The following is an 18888-nucleotide window of genomic DNA, read 5'->3' as shown; positions in this document are numbered from 1 at the left end:
GATCGGACACATCGGGAAAAGTCGGAAAAAGGAGAATGAGAAATGCCGAAGATGTAGATCGAGAGAACGCAGGCGCGTATGCGATCAATAAATAGGCTAACTCAGTCGAGGACAGGAGATCAGTAGCGTACGAACACGCAAGCAGTGAGGGTGGTAGCGCGTGGTAATATTGTGTCGGGTGAGGCGTACAAAAACAACAAGCACCCCTCCCCGGCGGACGGTGTAAAACGGGCTGCCAGCGGTGAGGCTGCAGAGCAGGCCGCTCGTCCAGCATGCAACCACCACCGAGAAAAGTAAGCCGATAAGCTTGACATCTTCGCTGTCCAATTTTCTTCTATCAACTCCATACGATCTTTTTTCTCTTGCACCCTCCTTACATCAGATTTTATTTCGTGCAACTGTATCGCAATGGCATTTCTCCGAGGATTAATAAATCTATTTCCTGTTTTAATGATCCAGCGCGATATCGTGAAAGTAGGGTTCATTTCTAAAGTGTCATATGTATCGAAGGAAGTATACGAGAAGGTAACAGTTCTCGATACGATCGAAATGAATGAATTTGACCGCGTATCGATCTTTAGCGATATTTTACGAAAAAATTGACGTAAACGGCGTTCGAACGTTACCATGATAGGAAAATCGATGCGCACTTCGGTCTTCGCCACGAATCTATATCAAAAGCTGACCTCAAAATGTATAGAACGGGCCAAAGACCCAGGTTAATATCTTCTCAGATCGAAACGAACGTGCGTCCTACCGATAATGACTTCTACCCTCCTTCAGATTCCTTACTTTCACACTGCTACCATTCGGAAATATCATCTTCTTTGCGCAGATCTAAATCTCCTTGTCCCTGAAATTTCCGTCTGTCTCCTTTATTATATAACAGTACACTATGTTCTCGCCGAAATCGATCCCGAATTTTGAATGTAGGACGATTTTCAGGAGGCCATATTTCTTCTCGAGAAACTTTTCGCAAAATTTATTTTGCCTTGTAATTTGAAGTTTTATCACGAATTAAGATTAAGCAAGAGACAATGTGGTCTTCAAAAAAAGAAAAATGTTTGACTTTTCGTTCGTAATTGCCTTTTACTATAAAATATTTAGTGCAATAATGACTCGAGGAATCGATAGATAATGAATGCCAAAGTACTCTTTTATTGTGGGTACAACTAGTGATTTAATATGCACTTGCAATCTTTCCACGCCTTCAAACACGACTAATGTGTTGTTCGCAGGATAATAAAGTGTCCAGGGCAGACATTACGTAGTTTTATGATTTTTCTATTAATTAATTGGACATCGATGAGAAAATAGTCGAAAGTCTTCCCGTTATTTAGTTAACTCTATTTCTTTAAGGATAATAGGATTCTTCGATCTATTTATCAAGGTAGCGAATCGGGCTTTCGCTTCGCTTCGTGACAACGAAGTTTCGTAGTTAAAGATCGGGAGATTCCTGACCCACTTCCACTTACCGAAAGCCAGTCAAATGATAAGAATCCAGAGTGATTTGCAAGAAGGGAATGCGTGTTTTACGCCTAAGACTATTTGAAAAGTATACTTCCTTTCGGTGAAATTTGGTGCAGCTCGCTACGAATGCTCATCTCTATTTGCTTTTCGCACCGGAAATTTCTCTTCGCATCTTCCGGACAATTTTATGTTTACCCACTTCTTTGCACTCGACAATTTTCCTTTGACGAGAATAGAGCTAATGCTCAGAGAGCAAGCTTCCTATTTTAAAATTTTAACTACACTAATTATTTATGAGATCGAAGCAGCATAATTTTACACGACTTCAAGGAATTCTTTTCGTCTCCTTTCCTCCGTTTCAAGAATTTTCACCGAGTCATTCGATCGAGAAGATATCTTTTCTAACAATAAATCGCCCTATTAGGAGTCGCGATTACGATTTTCTGACGACCTACGGATGCGGTTTAAAATTCATTCCCGTCTCATTATTATCGTATCCCGTCAAGTACATCTTAGACGGGTTAAAATCTAACCTTTCTGTCTCACAGGAAGTAAGCTGAATTAGAAGGAACTATAGTTCCCAAGTAATATTAGATAAAGTTCCGTTCTTAGAAAAGACATAGTGATTTACTTACATGTAAAAACTGACAAATTGACGGACTTATTGAAAATTCTCCTTTATACATTCTTCACACTTTGGTGCAAACGGATTGAAACAAAGCGGAAAGCTCTGCTCTGTCGTTACTTGATATTTCCATTAGTGTGTTTGTCGAATCGTTGGAGCGAAAAAAGACTTGAAAATTTGCATTGTACTCGAAAATGATGAAGTAGGTTTTATCATTTAACGATCTGCGTAACAATGCGTGATATTACTAACACACACACACACACAAACAAACAAACAAACAAACAAACAAACAAACAAACTATATATTTGTCCATAGACTATAAGCGTATCTGCTTGATATATTTTTTAAATATTGGTAGGATCGATAAGAAAATCAATAAAATTGCAATGACTAAATGGAAGTTCATTGGATATTGAATGATTGTTCATCAGAGTTCACGAAGTCAATATGAGTCACGGCGCTTAAAGAAGATATCGATACACCCACTTATACTACAAAATTGAATTTGATTTATAGCAATCTTAACACTAATCAAATCATTAATCCTACACGTTTGCCTATCAGCCAATTAGTACCTCGCCAGTGTGTGAAAAGGACAGAAATTTTTATTTTATTTTATCTTTGTTTTTGTTTTGTATCCGAAGCTATGTGCTTTGTTTGAAACATACTCGATTGAAACTGTGAAGGAAAATTTGAGGTATACGAACTATCTTATTTTTATTGAATACTTAACTTTACGAGTATTAAATAGATCCAATAGTCGAAGACTGTAAAATTTTGTACATGGATAACTCTATCAATACTTGTAGCAACATACAAAAATGTACGAACAATCGAGCTGTATATTTTTCTTAAAGCGTATGTTCACTATCCTTCTATGTATAGTATTCGTTAATGTTATCGTTGCCAAGTCAATTTTTCGGCGCGACATTCTGGCAAAGAACCAAAGGATACGCCTCCATTTATTACAAAGATCTGTTCGTAACAAAATTGGGATATTACTACAGAAACATCGACGTGATTGCGTTTATTAATTGTTAAATCAGATCGCGTTATAACGTTACATTTTATTACGCATATGTCATTACACATATGATATTAATTAGATCTAATGATAGAAAAAAAAATACAGATTGACAATGTGAGCATTTACAGGGAAATTACACGAAATTTCTTAAGAATGTACACGCAGAGCAAGCGGCAAAATTACAAGCGAAAAACCAGCATGAATGCGACCTTCTGGAAGATATACGGTAAGTCTAAAACTTATGTAAAGGAGGATTAAATAAAAGCTGTTTAAACAACCTAAGCTCAGGTCATTTTATATCACCGATCTCGATTTCTTTGACGTTACACTTTTACCTTCAATAAATTTTATCTTATTCCACTCGTATTACAAATGAGTTAACGCCCCTTGATATTTGCTACATATGTATTTTTGCCCTACAACTTTTCTGTAGTATAGTGTGTCTAACATGTATCTCATTTTATAATTTTGTATTTGCAAATAAATTTTCTATTTGAAAGCATTCATTCACAGTGCAAATATATTTTTCAGCAACTTTACAATTAAAAAGTCTGCAATTGAAAAATCATACTCGGAGGTGAGAGAAATATCATTTTCCGTAGCGAAAACTGTATTTGCGAAATCCACGTTATCAAGTTTGCGTTGTTACTGACCAATGATCATTTCAGGCACTTCTTAAAATATCTTCAGCATATTTGAATAAAAAGATACCAAACATTCCGGATTTGAAAGTGGAAGGTGGCGAAGAAAAATGGTACACTTTAATATTATACAGAATATATTAAAATTATCTTAGCCGAAATTATCCCCGTCCCTCCCCCCAATCGAAGAAAGTTAAAATGTGTTGTAATGTTTTTCTACATCTTGAAACAATTCGGTTGAATTTAAATAATTGTTAATTTCAGGAATATGTGGAACGTTTGGCGAACAGTCTTAGAAGAAAACGAAAAATTGGCTAAAGCACGATTAGCTGCTGTAGAAGTTTTTCAACAACAAATTGCTGACGATGCAAAGAGTTTAAAGATGCATAAACTACAAATCTCTAAGAAGGCAATCGACCAATTAATGATAGTACAAAAAGAGTTACAGTTGTGTGTACAAGATGTAGACAAAACAAAGAAATTGTACTTCGATGAAGAGCATAGTGCCCATGATGTACGCGATAAAGCAAAAGATATCGAAGAGAAGTATGTGTTTACACAGATTTGATTAGTAGACAGTCCAAGTTTTGCAATGAATTGAAGACTTAAAACCTGGTACTGATTGATTACAGACTAAAGAAAAAGAAGGGATCCTTCTTTCAATCGATAACGTCATTGCAGAAAAATAGTGCAAAGGTAAAGAAATGTTATGAGAGATATTAAATAATTTATAATAATTCAGATGTTTTACGCAAAAAATTACTATTTCCAGGTAAGCTCGAAACGCGATGCTTTAGAAGAGAAATCAACAGGAGCTCGAAATGATTATTTACTTAGCCTCGCCGCTGCCAATGCACATCAAAATAGATATTTTGTGGTCGATTTACAAAGCACTATGCAAGTAAGTCACTTTTATTACGATATACATATATATATGTATATGTAAACTCTTTCTTTCATTTAAAATAAATAAAAAAGTCCTTTTCCTCTGTTAACAGTATTTAGAGCAAGATGTTTATGATAAAGTTGCGGAATATTTAACGCTAATGGGTCGTACAGAACTTTTAACCTGCTTAGCTACGCAAAATAGTTATGGCAAAATTCGTGATCAAGCGCAACAAGTGAGCACAAAAATTTTAGAGAAATTACCTTAGAAATTAATATACATAACATAGATAATATAGATAAATTAATGTAAACTGTTTCGTTCATTTCTTATCTTTTACAGCTCACCAGAGAGTACAATATACAATGCTGCTGTTTGTATTATCCTGTTTTAAAGCAACATATACAATATGAATTTGAAGCTTGTGACAACGATCCGATAGAGAGGTTTATAAATGATTTATCAGATGGATATACTTTAAAACGTTAATTTTTATGATACTCTAGAAAACAGATTTTTTGCAGGATAACGGCTGATCATTCTGCTGCAGCTACACTTGGAAAAGAAGCTCGACGCTGGTCGACAAGAATAGCTCGTGAAATAGGCAGCGCTCGAGAAAATAGTAGAAAATTACAAGTTCTTCTACAACTAAAAGAGTCTGGACAAAAGGTTAACGAAAGAACACAACTAGTCGCTACAGAAGTCTATTAAATTATCTCTTTTATGTTGTATATCCGGAATTGATTTATTAATAATTATATTTAACAATGATTATAGACTGATCCAAACGATCCACAAGGTCCAGATTTAGATACGAAAATCGATGAACTGAAACATATGATACGACGTGCAGAGGTAAGATATGTGGTCAAACGTGATTCACGTCAATTCCCTTCTTTACCTATTTACTTGTTCATTAGACAGCAAAGCTAAAGGCAGAAGCAAGAATAGAATGCCTTCGAACCGGTGGAGGTTTGTTACATATTTATTTTTCTGTTTACTCGAATGCAATTGTTATTACAAATCGTAACTTAACAATTAATAATTGTATCGCTTTATATGTGTTATTTTTTTTTTTAGTGAATGTTGATGAATGGCTACAGGAGGCAGAAACTTTAAGTGTCCAAGATATGCCACGTTCAGCTAGCTCTCTTTCTGTTAGAACTGATGCATCGGGAACGGCGGTACTGATATTTAATTTAAAACTTGTCAATCTTTTCTTATGTGAAAAATTTTATAAAGTGTCATAAAAAAATCATGTATATGTTATACAGGAACATCCGTCCTCAGATTCGTTTTATGATAGCGATGGCGATGGTGGAAGCGACTTGACGACTGTCGAACGACCGGGCAGTGCACGAAATGCTTCTCAACAAGAAGAAGAAGCAACTAAGGAAAGGCAAAGACATGATAGTGAAGAAGTTGATGGTATATAAGGATTAATAATATATGACATAAATCATGATATAAAAGAGAACATTCCATTCAAAATCAAATTATTTGTATTCTTAATTGATAGCTTTACTTGAGCAAGAGAAGCAACGAATAGAACAACTTACTGTTGGTTGGGACGATCCGACAACTGTAGATTGGGATAACGAGGAAAAGGAAGAACAAACTGAAATTCGTGAAACATCTGAGATGCCTCCTACGCAGCAAATATACAAGTGTACCGCGCTTTATTCGTATACGGTGTGAACACTATATACTTGACAAACAATTACTTATTGTAATAGAATTAACGTTTTAGTAAGAAATTTGTATATTAGAGAAACCATTTTTTCCAGGAAAATATTTATATATACCTTACTGTTTTAAGTATCTTTTACTTAAAATTCATTTTCTATAGGCGCAAAATCCTGACGAATTATCGATTGTCGAAAGTGAACAACTGGAAGTCGTTGGTGAGGGTGATGGTGATGGTTGGCTCCGAGCACGAAATTATCGTGGCGAAGAAGGATTTGTTCCCCAGAATTATCTCGATGTTGAAAGGGATACAACATCCGGTCTAACTTCCCAAGGACCAGGTCTAGTACAACAAATATCCTTCTCCTCGGTAGATTACACAATCGATGATCACGATGCAGTAGATCCAGATGCTAATCTACAAGCTAATCTACCAGCATCAGAAACCATTGTACAAAATCATATAGGAGGTAAGTCTACTTTGCATCTCTAGTGTTAAGTAATTTTTATTTTTTTCAAATACGAAACATTATATTAATTGCATAGCTTATGGCACATAATAATTTATGTAATAAATTAATACACTACATATATTTTATAATTAACGTTATCAGCATCAAATGCCGGTATTGATCTATTTTTCAGAAGTAGAACAATATTGTATTGCCCTTTATGACTACGATGCCACATGCGATGAAGAACTTAGCTTCCTTGAAGGCGATATTTTAAAGGTTTTAAGAAAAGAACCACACGATGTCGACGATGGATGGTGGGAAGGAGAATTACGTGGACAACGAGGATTATTCCCATCTTTGATCGTAGAACCTTGTGCTGCAGATGGTTCACCTTTGACTCCACAGGTTAAATTTTAATTGATCAAAGGTCCTTTCAATTATTAATATATTTATTTTTAACAATCTCTTCTACGTCTTTTATCATTAGGAAAATATAACACCGCCGAGCTCTGCACCACCAGTGTTTACACCACCCGAAGTTCCAGAATTTTTATTAGAAAGTGAAATAACACAAAGTATAATGAAAGGTAACAAGCTTTAAAAAAAAGCTTTAAAAAAATTATCGTAAAAAAGATGATGCTATTATTATATTGATATGATGTTATATTGTGCTATATTGCATAGAATCACAAGATGGAATATCTAGTAATGCAAACGTTGAACAACAGAATCGACAAGAGGGTTTCATAATAAATCTTTCAAAGGACCAAAAAAGTCAATATGGCTCGCAGTTTGAAGGCGATAAATCCGAAGGGCCTGGTATAGTAGGTAAGTTTCAAATCATTACTGTTATTTATCGCGTTTCTATTTAATTTAAATATCAATATGCACAAAACTGCTGCTTAGTTGTAGAAGTATCGGATGAATCGGGAACAAAGGTAAGCAGTTTATTAAATTATAGTACAAAAACATTTATTTAATGATTGATTGTCAGGTAAAATCTAACTATGTATTTTCTATTTTTAGGTAGATGATGAGAAAACAAAGCAGCTGAACATTGACCAGTCTAAAGACGATTTCGGACTTGGGGTTGCACAAATTGTAATTACTGCGGCAACACCAATGGAAGAAATTGAACATCCATTCCCGGAATTAGAAGAAACCGCTGATGATACAGTGAAATCGACGGAAAGTTCTGATGGTGATTTACCTTCAAGCACCACTACCGAAGTAAATGAAAGTGACTGCAAAGAAGCTACTGTAATAATGGATGAAAGAGAAGAACAAGAAACTACAGAAACGACCGAAGATATTGAAGAGAAATCAACAGTTGATGACTTACCAACTGATTCAGCACCATTTCCAATTAGTAGCAGCTCTGGTAGTGAAGGGGACTCAACATCCGGGCCAAGTACAGCAGATAATTCTCAATCTATCCCATCTCGTGGTACCGTAATCGAAGTACAAGAAACAGAAGATATTGAGATCGTGCCAGAAAAAATGGTAATAGGAGGAAGGGCAAGTATTCCAGACGAATTACAACCTGACCAACTAGAAAAGCTACAAAATCTGAAAGAATCGAATGCCTAGGAATGACTAGACCTCGGAGATCCTGATTATCCTGCCTTATCAAATAAACTGGCTCTTCCGAAAAATCATCAAAATAAATTCCAGTATTTACTGAAATTTTGGAAATCTCCAGAGGTTATTGCAAAGAAAGACTAATGAATAACGGGACAACTAAACGATTTTTATGTTGATATTATGTACACAACTTTTTTGCTAGATGATACTCTAGTGAACTATTTAAAGAAAGGTGTTGCGACTTTTGCAACCTATTTACAAGACATTAATGTACAGTCATAAGGTAATAAAGAAAATTGTCGATACCTATAATAGATGAAAACTTTTAGTTGTTTGTGTACATTCTAAGAGAATTATAATGGTGTTGCATGTAAAAAAATTAACGGTTTTATTCATTTTTCATACATTTTTGACTGATTTTACGTAACTTTTATTTGTGACATCCATGTTCTGAAAATCCTTTATCCATGTTCCATGTTAGTATAAACAACAAAAGTATACAAAAAATTATATTCAAGGTTGCATTCTGAGAGCACCATCTAATCTTATCACTTCTCCATTTAAGAGATGATTTTCAACAATATGTTGTGCAAGCTTAGCAAATTCATCAGGATCACCCAATCTGTTTGGAAATGGTACTGTTTTCGTTAAATACGCACGTACTTTCTCTGGTAACGTTCCCAGCAATGGTGTATCAAATATTCCAGGTGCGATTGTAACAACACGAATACCAATGTTAGCTAGGTCACGAGCTAGTGGCAAAGTCATACTAACAATCGCACCTTTGCTCGCAGAATATGCTGCCTGACCCACTTGTCCTTCAAATGCTGCAACGCTTGCTGTGTTAATTATCACTCCCCGTTGTCCATCATTATCTGGTGTATTTTTAAACATCAATGGTACAGATAATCTAGTAACATTAAACGTTCCAGTAACGTTTACTTTAAGCACATTTTCAAAAGTCTCTATAGTGTGTGGAGTATCTGTATTACGATTATATATTTTATGGGCGCAGGCTATTCCTGCTGCATTTACTATGACATCCAATTTTTGGAACTTCTTCTGTATTGTATCTAAAGCAGCATTTACGTCATCTGATGATGTTACCTGTAAAACAAAGTTGCAAAGTATCTATTAATATAGAGATTTCTTTTACAAAAGTTATATATTTATAATATCAAATTATATACAACAAATATTTAATTAATAATTAATTTAATAACATTCAATGTCAATTCATAATGGTTACTAATGCTATTAATTGCAGTATGCAATTAATACTATAAAGTTCTACATTCCTAAGAAATTGTTAGTACGAATATAAATATGTTACAATCTAAGAAAAAATATATTATGTTAATATGTATAATTCTAAATTTCCTTATTTGATGTCTTTTTAATGTATTTCGCTATTAATATACAAACTGGAAAATTTTATTACTATAGATTGTTTACATAATTTTTAATACTATTACTATTAATAGCAATAATAATATTTATGATATTTATTTCATACATACATTCATTGGTGTAAAGACAGCAGACTTTCCAAGTTCATCAGCAATTTCATTTCCTTTAGATGTTGGTAAATCAGCAATAGCTACTTTCGCACCTTCTTTTATAAATTTTCGTACAACACCAAGTCCCAATCCAGATGCACCACCAGTTACTAGAGCAACTAATCCCTAAAATATATGCATTTAACTATAAATATATAAAAGTTTCTTATTTCTTACATATAAATATTTTCCTCTACCACATAATATTATATGTATAATACATTAATTAATGAATATAAGATATTCATTCAAACAAAAACTAATCATTTTTAAACTAATTATCTTTATTGCATTTTAGGAAATACACGGAATGTTTATTGTACCATATTTTTTAATTATCTAATTTTTTTATCTTTTCAAGATAATGCCTATTATCTCGGAAAGAATAAATTTTATGAAAAAACATAACAAGCTTTTAGAAATTAAACAAAGTCCAGTTTTTATCAATCATAAACAATGACATTAATATTAGTGCAAAATAATAAGTATGCAAAACAATTCAACATCGTACGTAATACAAGCGTTAATACCATAAGAAATGAAAGGATTCCGCATGATTTCTTATGCTACACGAATTTATATTCGTAATAATAATTAATATTAATATATATAGCAATAATACCATTAATACTTACGTTCATTATTGTTAAAATAATGTTGAAAATGTTAGAAGTATAAACAAATATATCGTAGAACGATACACGCAACACTTCAATTGTAAATATTAGTTAAGTCTCAACTAATATCTGCGAGTATCAGGTGGTACCAGCTAAATAAAATAATACACCTCACTTGGATCTTGGACTGGCAGTTATGAAATAGACGTGGAAGCAAACAGGATACATGGATTGGAGATAACATTAAAACTATAAGATAGAGGGAGCCAACCAAATTTGGTTTTGTTATCGGCATGAACTTTCGAATAATCATATCAGTATCCCATTCTGCAACTTTTTTATAAGCAAATCAGATAACAATATATAGATCCTATAAAAACAGAATAAACAATAGAAACCAGTTATTATTTAAAAATATTTCATTGTTATATAAAATATTCATTATAACTACAAAATTTGTATTTAAAGCCATTTAATCAAAAATTAAGAAATTTTATGCATTCAATGTAATCTCTGATGTAATATTATGTTATTTTGAACTACAAATCAACTTTTAATTATGTATCAAACAAATGTGAATTAATACTCTGTTAAATTAACGTTAAATAAAAAATGCTTTTCTCTGTATTTTATGATTTATTATCTTATCTATGTATTTACATACAATTCATTATTAAGAATGACTATAATAACTAAATGGGAAATAAAAGATATAAGTGAATATTTAACAAAATATTTTTTATCATTCATGCCAAAAGTTAATATAGTACAAGTCACGATTGTATAAATATACATATATTTACCATTTATACGATTAGTAAAATTTTATTTTAAGGAAACACTTATGTAAACATTTAAATTTAATTTAAATCTTTTATAAAAATTTGTAGAAGAAACATAATAACAAAGAAAATTATTTATACATAATATATAATGCTACAACAATTAAAAATTATTTAATTTAATATTTTTAAAAAGGATTATTTATTTAATAATACAATATAATAGCACATTTGATAAAAAGAAATTAATGAACGGTATCATATTACTGAAAACTATTAAGAGGAGCTAACGTAATATACAGCTATTAATTCAAAACAACATAAAAATATCCGAATTTTAAATAAAAATTTACAATAAATCTTATTCTGTAATAAACATAAATCCAATTATATCTAACTAATGACAACCATTAACATTTATGATTACAGTGAATTAATAATTTGATGTTACTTGCATTATTGGTTATGTTTTTTTAAACGCACAAAATAAAAGGAGAAATATATGACATATATTTAATTTATAATGAAAGTCATACAATGTAATACTTCATTACACTTTAAGTCCTATTATAAATATTGCTGCAATAAGCTCTCTACTCAACAGTTATCAGGTATTTTTTGTTCGTCAAAATGTTAAAATAAAAGTGATGTCTATATAAAATTTATTATTATGATGCCTCTTTCTAGATTTTCCAAAAACTTTTAATAGTAAAAAAATTGAACATGAATGGTATCAGATTTGGAAAGACAATAATCATTTTACTATTAAAAATAATGAAAAAGCAGCATTGAAAATGCTTTTACCTCCTCCTAATATAACTGGAACATTGCATTTAGGACATGCATTAACTGTTACAATTCAAGATATATTAGCAAGATGGTATCTTTACAAAAATTATTTATTTTTTAAATGTTAAAGCAAATAACAATTCAGAAGGTAATTTGCATTTAGGTATAGAATGAAAGGACATCCTGTAATATGGATACCAGGTTTTGATCATGCTGGAATTGCAACACAAATGATGATAGAAAAATATCTTTTTAAAGTAAAAGGTATTAATAAGTCAGATGTAGGAAAAGAACAGTTTCTGTCATTTGCTTGGCAGTGGAAAAATGAAAAACAAAATAATATAAAATCTCAATTAGAAGCTTTGGGTGCTAGTTTAGATTGGTCTAAAGAATACTTTACAATGAGTAAGGTATAATAGGAATTTTTCCATAAAAGGTATCTGAAGTGTTAAACAAGCAAAGTATTCTTTTATATTTGAAATTTCAGAATCATAATGTTGCTGTGATAGAAGCACTTGTCATATTGAACAATCGAAATTTATTATATAGGAAGAAAGATTTGATAAATTGGTCTCCTACTCTACGTAGTACAATATCGGATATTGAAGTAGAACGTTTATACATTACTAAAAAAACACAGCTCCAAGTTCCAGGATACAAAAAAATGATTACATTTGGTGAAATAGCATATATAGCTTATCCAGTGAAAGATTCAAGTATAATCATTCAAATATAATACTACCATATTGTATATAATCCATTTGTAAATAAACTTGTTTCAATTTTTGTTTTCTTAGAACATGAAATAATAGTAGCAACTACTAGACCAGAAACTCTTTTTGGAGATGTAGCAATTGCTGTTCATCCAGATGATGAAAGGTACACAAAATATATTGGGCATCAAGTTTGGCATACTTTAAGAGAAACATATATTCCTGTTATTTCTGATCCTTTAGTTGATAGACAATATGGCACAGGTAATTACATTTTAATTATTTTAAACTTTTATTAGTCTGAATAGCACATTATTATAAAAATAATTCTTTTAGGTGCAGTAAAAGTAACACCAGCGCATGATCCTTTAGATTACCAGATTGCAATGAATCATCAATTAGAAATTATTGAAGTTATTGATGAATATGGAAATATAACAGAAATAGGCAAACAATTTAAAGTATATTTATCTTTTATTTAAATAATTGCATTTTTTACAAACTTCGTTTCAATATAGTAAATTGCTTTATTGTAACTCTTTTTTATTGTAAATTTTAGGGTTTGCCAAGATTTATTGCTCGAGAGAAAGTTTTAAACGAATTGTCAAATAAAGGTATTCTAAAAAGTATCAGAGACCACGAGATGTATGTGCCATTATGTTCACGATCTCATGATGTCATAGAATACTTACTCAAAGAACAATGGTTTATTAAATGTGAAGGTATGGCTCAGAAAGCACTACAAGCTGTGGAACAGGGTCATTTAAAAATAATACCTAATACTTATGAAAAATCGTGGTACGATTATCTCAATAATAACAGGTACAAAAAAGATATAAACAATATATAGAAAAGATTGATAATATCATTTATTTCTTAATTATATATTTCTTTTAGAGATTGGTGTATTTCAAGGCAAATATGGTGGGGACATTCTATTCCTGCATATTATGTTACAGTTGAAGATAAAACTGAATGGATAATTAGTAGAACTGAAAATGATGCAAAAACTATTGTACAAAATAAATATGGACCAGATGTAAAATTATATAAAGATCAAGATGTATTGGATACTTGGTTTTCTTCTGCAATACTTCCGTTTGCAGTAATGGGATGGCCAAAGAAGGTATAAAGCTATAATAATTGAATAATATGTAAAATATGATTATGTTAGAAGACATATTTTTAGACACAAGATTTTGAAAGATATTATCCTTTAACACTAATGGAAACGGGAAGTGATATTCTTTTCTTTTGGGTTGCAAGGATGGTAATGCTAGGATTGGAATTGACTAATTGTATACCTTTTAATGTAAGATCTTCTATTCTGTGGCACATATTTCTTTTAACATTAATATATAATCTTATAAGATTCATTTAACATTTTAATAACAATTGTTTATTCAGGAAGTTTTACTGCATGGTCTTGTATGTGATGCTTATGGAAAGAAAATGTCTAAAACAACTGGAAATATTGTTTCTCCAGAAAATATTATCAATGGTATTACCTTAAATGTAAGGATTAATATGGGTGTTTTATTTGAAAAATTTTCTTTATTTTAAATATTGTAATGTAAATAGGACCTGATTGCACAAATGAAAGAAAGTTATAATACAGGTTTAATTAGTGAATCTGTTTTAAAACGAATGTTAAGTGCAAATAATAAACAGTTTCCTAATGGTATACCAGAAATTGGTGCAGACGCGTTACGTATGACATTATGTAGTCATAATATTAAAAGTTAGTACATATCAATTAATATTTGCTCTTATTATTATACCGTTTTTATTATAATACATACAAATATCTTTGTTTAAATAGATCAACATATCAAGTTTGATATTATGGAGTGCCAAACAAACAAATTTTTTTTAAATAAGATTTGGCAAGCAAGCAAATATGTCTTACTGATGACAAGCAAACAAGTGTATCAAGAACCTACAAATATGACAATTATTGATCAGTGGATTTTAAGCAGATTATCTCTAATGATAAATATAGTCAGTGATTCATTTATGCAACGAGATTTCCATAAAGCTATTGCATCAATGAAACAATTCCTATATTATGAATTTTGTGATTTTTATTTGGTAATACCATGATTATTAAATTGAAATTACTAATGGAGAAATATAATTTAAAATACAATTAGAGATCTTATTTTATATAGGAAGCAACTAAATGGGGATATAAGAGCAAAGACATAGATGCACATATAAGTCATACATATAGCTTAAGAAAATGTTTAGAAGTATTTTTACGTATATCTGCACCTATAATTCCATATATATCTGATGATTTGTATAAAAGATTATCAAATGAGTTCCCAGAATTTTTATCAGTGTCGTCATTAATGCAAGCACAATATCCAGTACCACAACAGGTGAGATAACATATTGACATTTTAATATGTTTCAAAACAATAAATTTATATACATTGCAGTTTAATGAATGGAGAGACGTTTCTCTAGATGAAAAAATAAATGATGTCTTAAATATTATATTAAAAATTAGAAGCATTATCGGTAATGTTAGCAAAAAATTAAACCCAGAAGGTAATTATTTATAGATTATATACTTTCATGGTGATTCATGAAGAAATTAAAAGATTTTTATTTACAGTTCACATTGTAACTAGCAAATTTGAAAATCTTAAATTTTATAATGATGTCATAAATTTAATTAAAGGTGGAAGTAAAATTTTTAATATTTTTATATTCGTAAAAAACGATTATGCAGAAGATAAAAATAGTGTTTTTTATAATTGTAGTTCTGATTGTACATTATTTATTATCACTGAGGTAATTTAAACAATTTTATATATATATACTTTACATTTACAATGATTAATATTTATTACTTTTTTTATTTATAGAACTCTTCTATTTTGCAACAATTTAAGGAGAACATCTTGAAAGAAACAATTAGACAGAAGAATTAAAACTAAATAATTTAAAAAAAATGTAATTTAAATAAATTACGTTAAAAAATATTTTAGGTTGAAATTTGGTGATTGAAATCAGATAATGCATGAGGTAAAAGTCAGATTAAATATTAAAAATAATTTTAAACATAATCTATTTAAGGCATTCTATTGTATAATACAAAGGAATCATTAATTTTCATCAACACCCATCTGCTTGTCTATAGGATCACTCTCATTTTCATCACTGTCATCTGTGTGTTCACTGTCTGAACTAGAATCACTGGAATCGTACCAAATTTGTGAAGACAAATCATCTCTTAATATTGTATTCCACTCGTCTAATTTACGATAATCTATAAAAAGAAACGAATTACAAACAAATTTTTGTGCGTACTAAAAAGATGATTAGAGTGAGGAATGTGGATCTGATTGGCTATCTCATATAGACTCAGCACAATCATAAAGATAAGTACGCGTATTGGCCAAATGCGTTAAATATATAAATATTACATATATAAACAAAACAACATAGCAATGCGTGACGGTGAACGATCCCTGTACTGTTGTGCTGGTCATCTTTTCAGCAACGCACGATATATACAACATTTATAAAATTAATTACGTATGTATAAATTATTACCTAAACTATAAAAGTCGTTGAGTGTATATTGTCTGTTTTCATCCTCAAATAAGCCTCCATATAAATATAAGCTATTTTGCTTTACAACTAATCCAGAATTCATTCTTGGGGATGGAACAAACACATTTTTATATATGTTTTCTTTTTTATCAATAGTAGATATTTGTGTTGGTCCTATTGTAACTGTGAAGATTCCATCATCATCAATAACTTTAGATTCAACAGAATTAGGGAGTGGTTCTTGCATATCCATATCATTATCATGTTCCATTTCGATATCATTTTCTTCCCCATCATCTTCCTTCAATTTTCTTCTTCGACGTCGTGTAGTTATATCTCTTTTTCCATTCAGTGTTACTAATGATAAACAGTAATACATTTATTCTATTATTCTATCAACAGAAGTTTTATACTAATTAATATATTTACCTATGTGCCATTGAAATTTTTCTAAATCTAAAGCTACTAAGTCATTGTAAAATGTTCCACGAAGTTCCTCTTCATTATCTTCTTCATCAAAAACTCCACCAAATAAGTAAGCCAAATTTGGTTGAACCAAAGTGGCAGGTGCGCTACATCGAGGTGATATTTTAACTCCTGATTGTTTTACAGCCACCCACTTCCATTTTAAACCTGACTGATCATTTTCTGTGACATAATATTTAATATTATTTAAAATTTTAATATATGAAACATTTTATATAAAAAATTACTTACTCTCTGGAGTCAATAAGAACATGTCACTATGAATGCAGCCTTTATCAAAATCTTTTTTTATTCTTTCCTTACTATAACCACCATATACAACAAGTTTATTGTCAGGTGTTGGTAGCAGTATACATCCAGATCTTGGAAATGGTGGAGTACCTGATTCATACGAGATATGTTAATATAATAATCTGCTTTTAAACTACACCTTTTATTTACTAAGATTTTACCTCTTAAATCAATTTTGTGCCACACATATGTTTCAAGATTAAAAATATGTACATCATTGTAATATTTATAATCTCTTAAGTTATCATGAAATCCACCAAATACTACCAATTGTTTTTTTATATGTGCCATTCTGTGGCCACTTCTGGCTGATGGCCCACCTGGAGATCTTAAAAGGAAATTAAAGAAGATAAGCAACTGAAAATTTTGACTTGCAAAATATTTAAAAAATATGATCAACATACAAAACTTTTTCCCACTTTTTCTCTCCAAATCGATAAACCCATAAATCTCTATAATGATAAAATTGTGATTCCGAAGGACTTGAAAATTCACCACCAAATACCCATAGTTCTCCTTTATTTGCACTTGTAGTTACAGCTTGATGACCACAACGTGGAGGAGGTGCACCAGGTGCTTTAATGATCATCCATTCATTTTTGTTTAAATTATATATAAACATATCTCCATAAACAAACGTCTGCAGATAAATATGAAATATACAAGAGAAGTAGACATTATTATTTATAAAATCTTATATTAACATATAAAACTTATTATTTACTGTTCGTCCATCATGAAATTCTCCACCAAGCATAACAAGTTCATCTTTGGAAGGATGTGCTGTTAAAGTAAAATTTACACGTCTGGATGGTGGATCTACTGTTTTTTCAATGACACGTTGTCTTTTAGTTTCTTCTTTTTCAATTTGAGCAATCACATTCTCTATATCTTCCTGGAATATATGACAATAAATCAATATTATTTCTGCACTATGAATTATGCATTATGAATCACATTTATAATATTTGGATAATAAAACATATTAAGACTATAATTACATGTTAAACAGGAATGACATAAAATAAATATATTTTTCTCTTGTACTAGATTAAATATATTTCGGCGCAAAATCTGACTTTTTTAAAAATGTTTAGAAGCTTTATAAATATGCTATAATTTTTTATATTTATGTATACATTTCCCTAACCTCACCAAGTGTAGCCAATTCTTTTTTTTGTTTAGCATTCAGCTTTTTTTCAGTTTTAAGTGCAGTTTTTGCACCACCACTTATCTTTTTTTTGTTTTTATCTTTTTTACCCATCTTATATGATAAGTTTTTTGAAAAGTAGAAAGCACTTGTAGTGAACTATACGACGTCAATACATTTGTGTGAACGCCTCAACCTCTACATGCTTTGTGTTCAAATGCATATGCATTTGTGTAGTACAGTATTTAAAACTTATTTAAATTTTGCACCAAGAAGATAGTAGTTTTTTTATTAGCCAGAAAAATTGATCAGATTTTTTTATAAATGTGTATTAAAAAATTATAGCCAATATATATAAGTTAAATTTTACTCTCTTTATAGGCGAATTTTATTTTAGGGCTCCAAAAATTATTGAATTTTTATTTGCAATCTTATAGTTTTCGGCGTGTAGAATCCGACTTGAATATGTGGAATTTTTTTTCAGATTTTCAGATTCTACACATCGAAAACTATAAGATTGCAAATAAAATAATAATAATTATTAAACCCTTAAAGT

The 18888-nt window shown here is 30.7% G+C and overlaps 4 protein-coding genes across 7 annotated transcripts; 2 read left to right on the top strand and 2 right to left on the bottom strand.

Annotated features, from left to right (window-relative positions):
• Window positions 1-107: 107 nt before the first annotated feature.
• On the top strand, window positions 108-8692 carry LOC139998102 (protein nervous wreck). The gene is made up of 21 exons (XM_072022395.1): window positions 108-293; window positions 3255-3352; window positions 3658-3703; window positions 3795-3880; window positions 4032-4313; window positions 4400-4463; window positions 4540-4668; window positions 4766-4888; window positions 4996-5099; window positions 5178-5322; window positions 5431-5508; window positions 5574-5625; window positions 5734-5837; window positions 5928-6081; window positions 6173-6345; window positions 6503-6809; window positions 6985-7199; window positions 7282-7381; window positions 7479-7622; window positions 7701-7732; window positions 7821-8692. The coding sequence occupies exons 1-21, from the start codon at window positions 273-275 to the stop codon at window positions 8382-8384; spliced, it is 3021 nt and encodes a 1006-aa protein (XP_071878496.1). The 5' UTR covers window positions 108-272; the 3' UTR covers window positions 8385-8692.
• Window positions 8693-8742: 50 nt separating this feature from the next.
• Window positions 8743-10797, bottom strand: Scu (hydroxysteroid 17-beta dehydrogenase 10). 2 transcript variants are annotated; one of them, XM_072022426.1, is made up of 3 exons: window positions 10747-10797; window positions 9899-10063; window positions 8743-9485 (listed from the first exon to the last, which is right to left on the bottom strand). In XM_072022426.1, exons 1-3 carry the CDS (start codon window positions 10780-10782, stop codon window positions 8892-8894), a joined length of 795 nt encoding a protein of 264 aa, XP_071878527.1. In that variant the 5' UTR covers window positions 10783-10797; the 3' UTR covers window positions 8743-8891. The 2 variants fall into 2 exon arrangements, with proteins under 2 accessions (XP_071878527.1, XP_071878528.1); XM_072022427.1 differs by lacking the exon at window positions 10747-10797 and adding an exon at window positions 10573-10740.
• An 800-nt stretch (window positions 10798-11597) lies between these two features.
• On the top strand, window positions 11598-16431 carry Valrs-m (Valyl-tRNA synthetase, mitochondrial). Of its 2 annotated transcripts, XM_072022397.1 has the most exons (17): window positions 11599-11947; window positions 12024-12216; window positions 12289-12535; window positions 12613-12841; window positions 12923-13102; window positions 13175-13299; window positions 13398-13660; window positions 13736-13964; window positions 14028-14150; window positions 14246-14353; window positions 14420-14579; window positions 14661-14929; window positions 15010-15222; window positions 15283-15394; window positions 15462-15527; window positions 15610-15640; window positions 15715-16431. In XM_072022397.1, the coding sequence occupies exons 1-17, from the start codon at window positions 11860-11862 to the stop codon at window positions 15752-15754; spliced, it is 2676 nt and encodes an 891-aa protein (XP_071878498.1). In that variant the 5' UTR covers window positions 11599-11859; the 3' UTR covers window positions 15755-16431. The 2 variants fall into 2 exon arrangements, with proteins under 2 accessions (XP_071878497.1, XP_071878498.1); XM_072022396.1 differs by having other exon boundaries at window positions 11598-11947; window positions 15462-15640.
• LOC139998108 (kelch domain-containing protein 4) lies at window positions 15901-18550 on the bottom strand. Of its 2 annotated transcripts, none has more exons than XM_072022417.1 (8): window positions 18333-18550; window positions 17907-18077; window positions 17587-17822; window positions 17344-17510; window positions 17123-17272; window positions 16835-17053; window positions 16406-16762; window positions 15901-16118 (listed from the first exon to the last, which is right to left on the bottom strand). In XM_072022417.1, the coding sequence occupies exons 1-8, from the start codon at window positions 18444-18446 to the stop codon at window positions 15955-15957; spliced, it is 1578 nt and encodes a 525-aa protein (XP_071878518.1). In that variant the 5' UTR covers window positions 18447-18550; the 3' UTR covers window positions 15901-15954. The 2 variants fall into 2 exon arrangements, with proteins under 2 accessions (XP_071878518.1, XP_071878519.1); XM_072022418.1 differs by lacking the exon at window positions 18333-18550 and adding an exon at window positions 18184-18316.
• Between the last annotated feature and the right edge of the window lie 338 nt (window positions 18551-18888).

This window comes from Bombus fervidus, chromosome 2, assembly GCF_041682495.2.
Source record: "Bombus fervidus isolate BK054 chromosome 2, iyBomFerv1, whole genome shotgun sequence".
NCBI classification, from domain to species: domain Eukaryota; kingdom Metazoa; phylum Arthropoda; class Insecta; order Hymenoptera; family Apidae; genus Bombus; species Bombus fervidus.
Note: the sequence above shows the minus strand (reverse complement) of the source record. Positions and strands in the feature narration are given on the sequence as shown.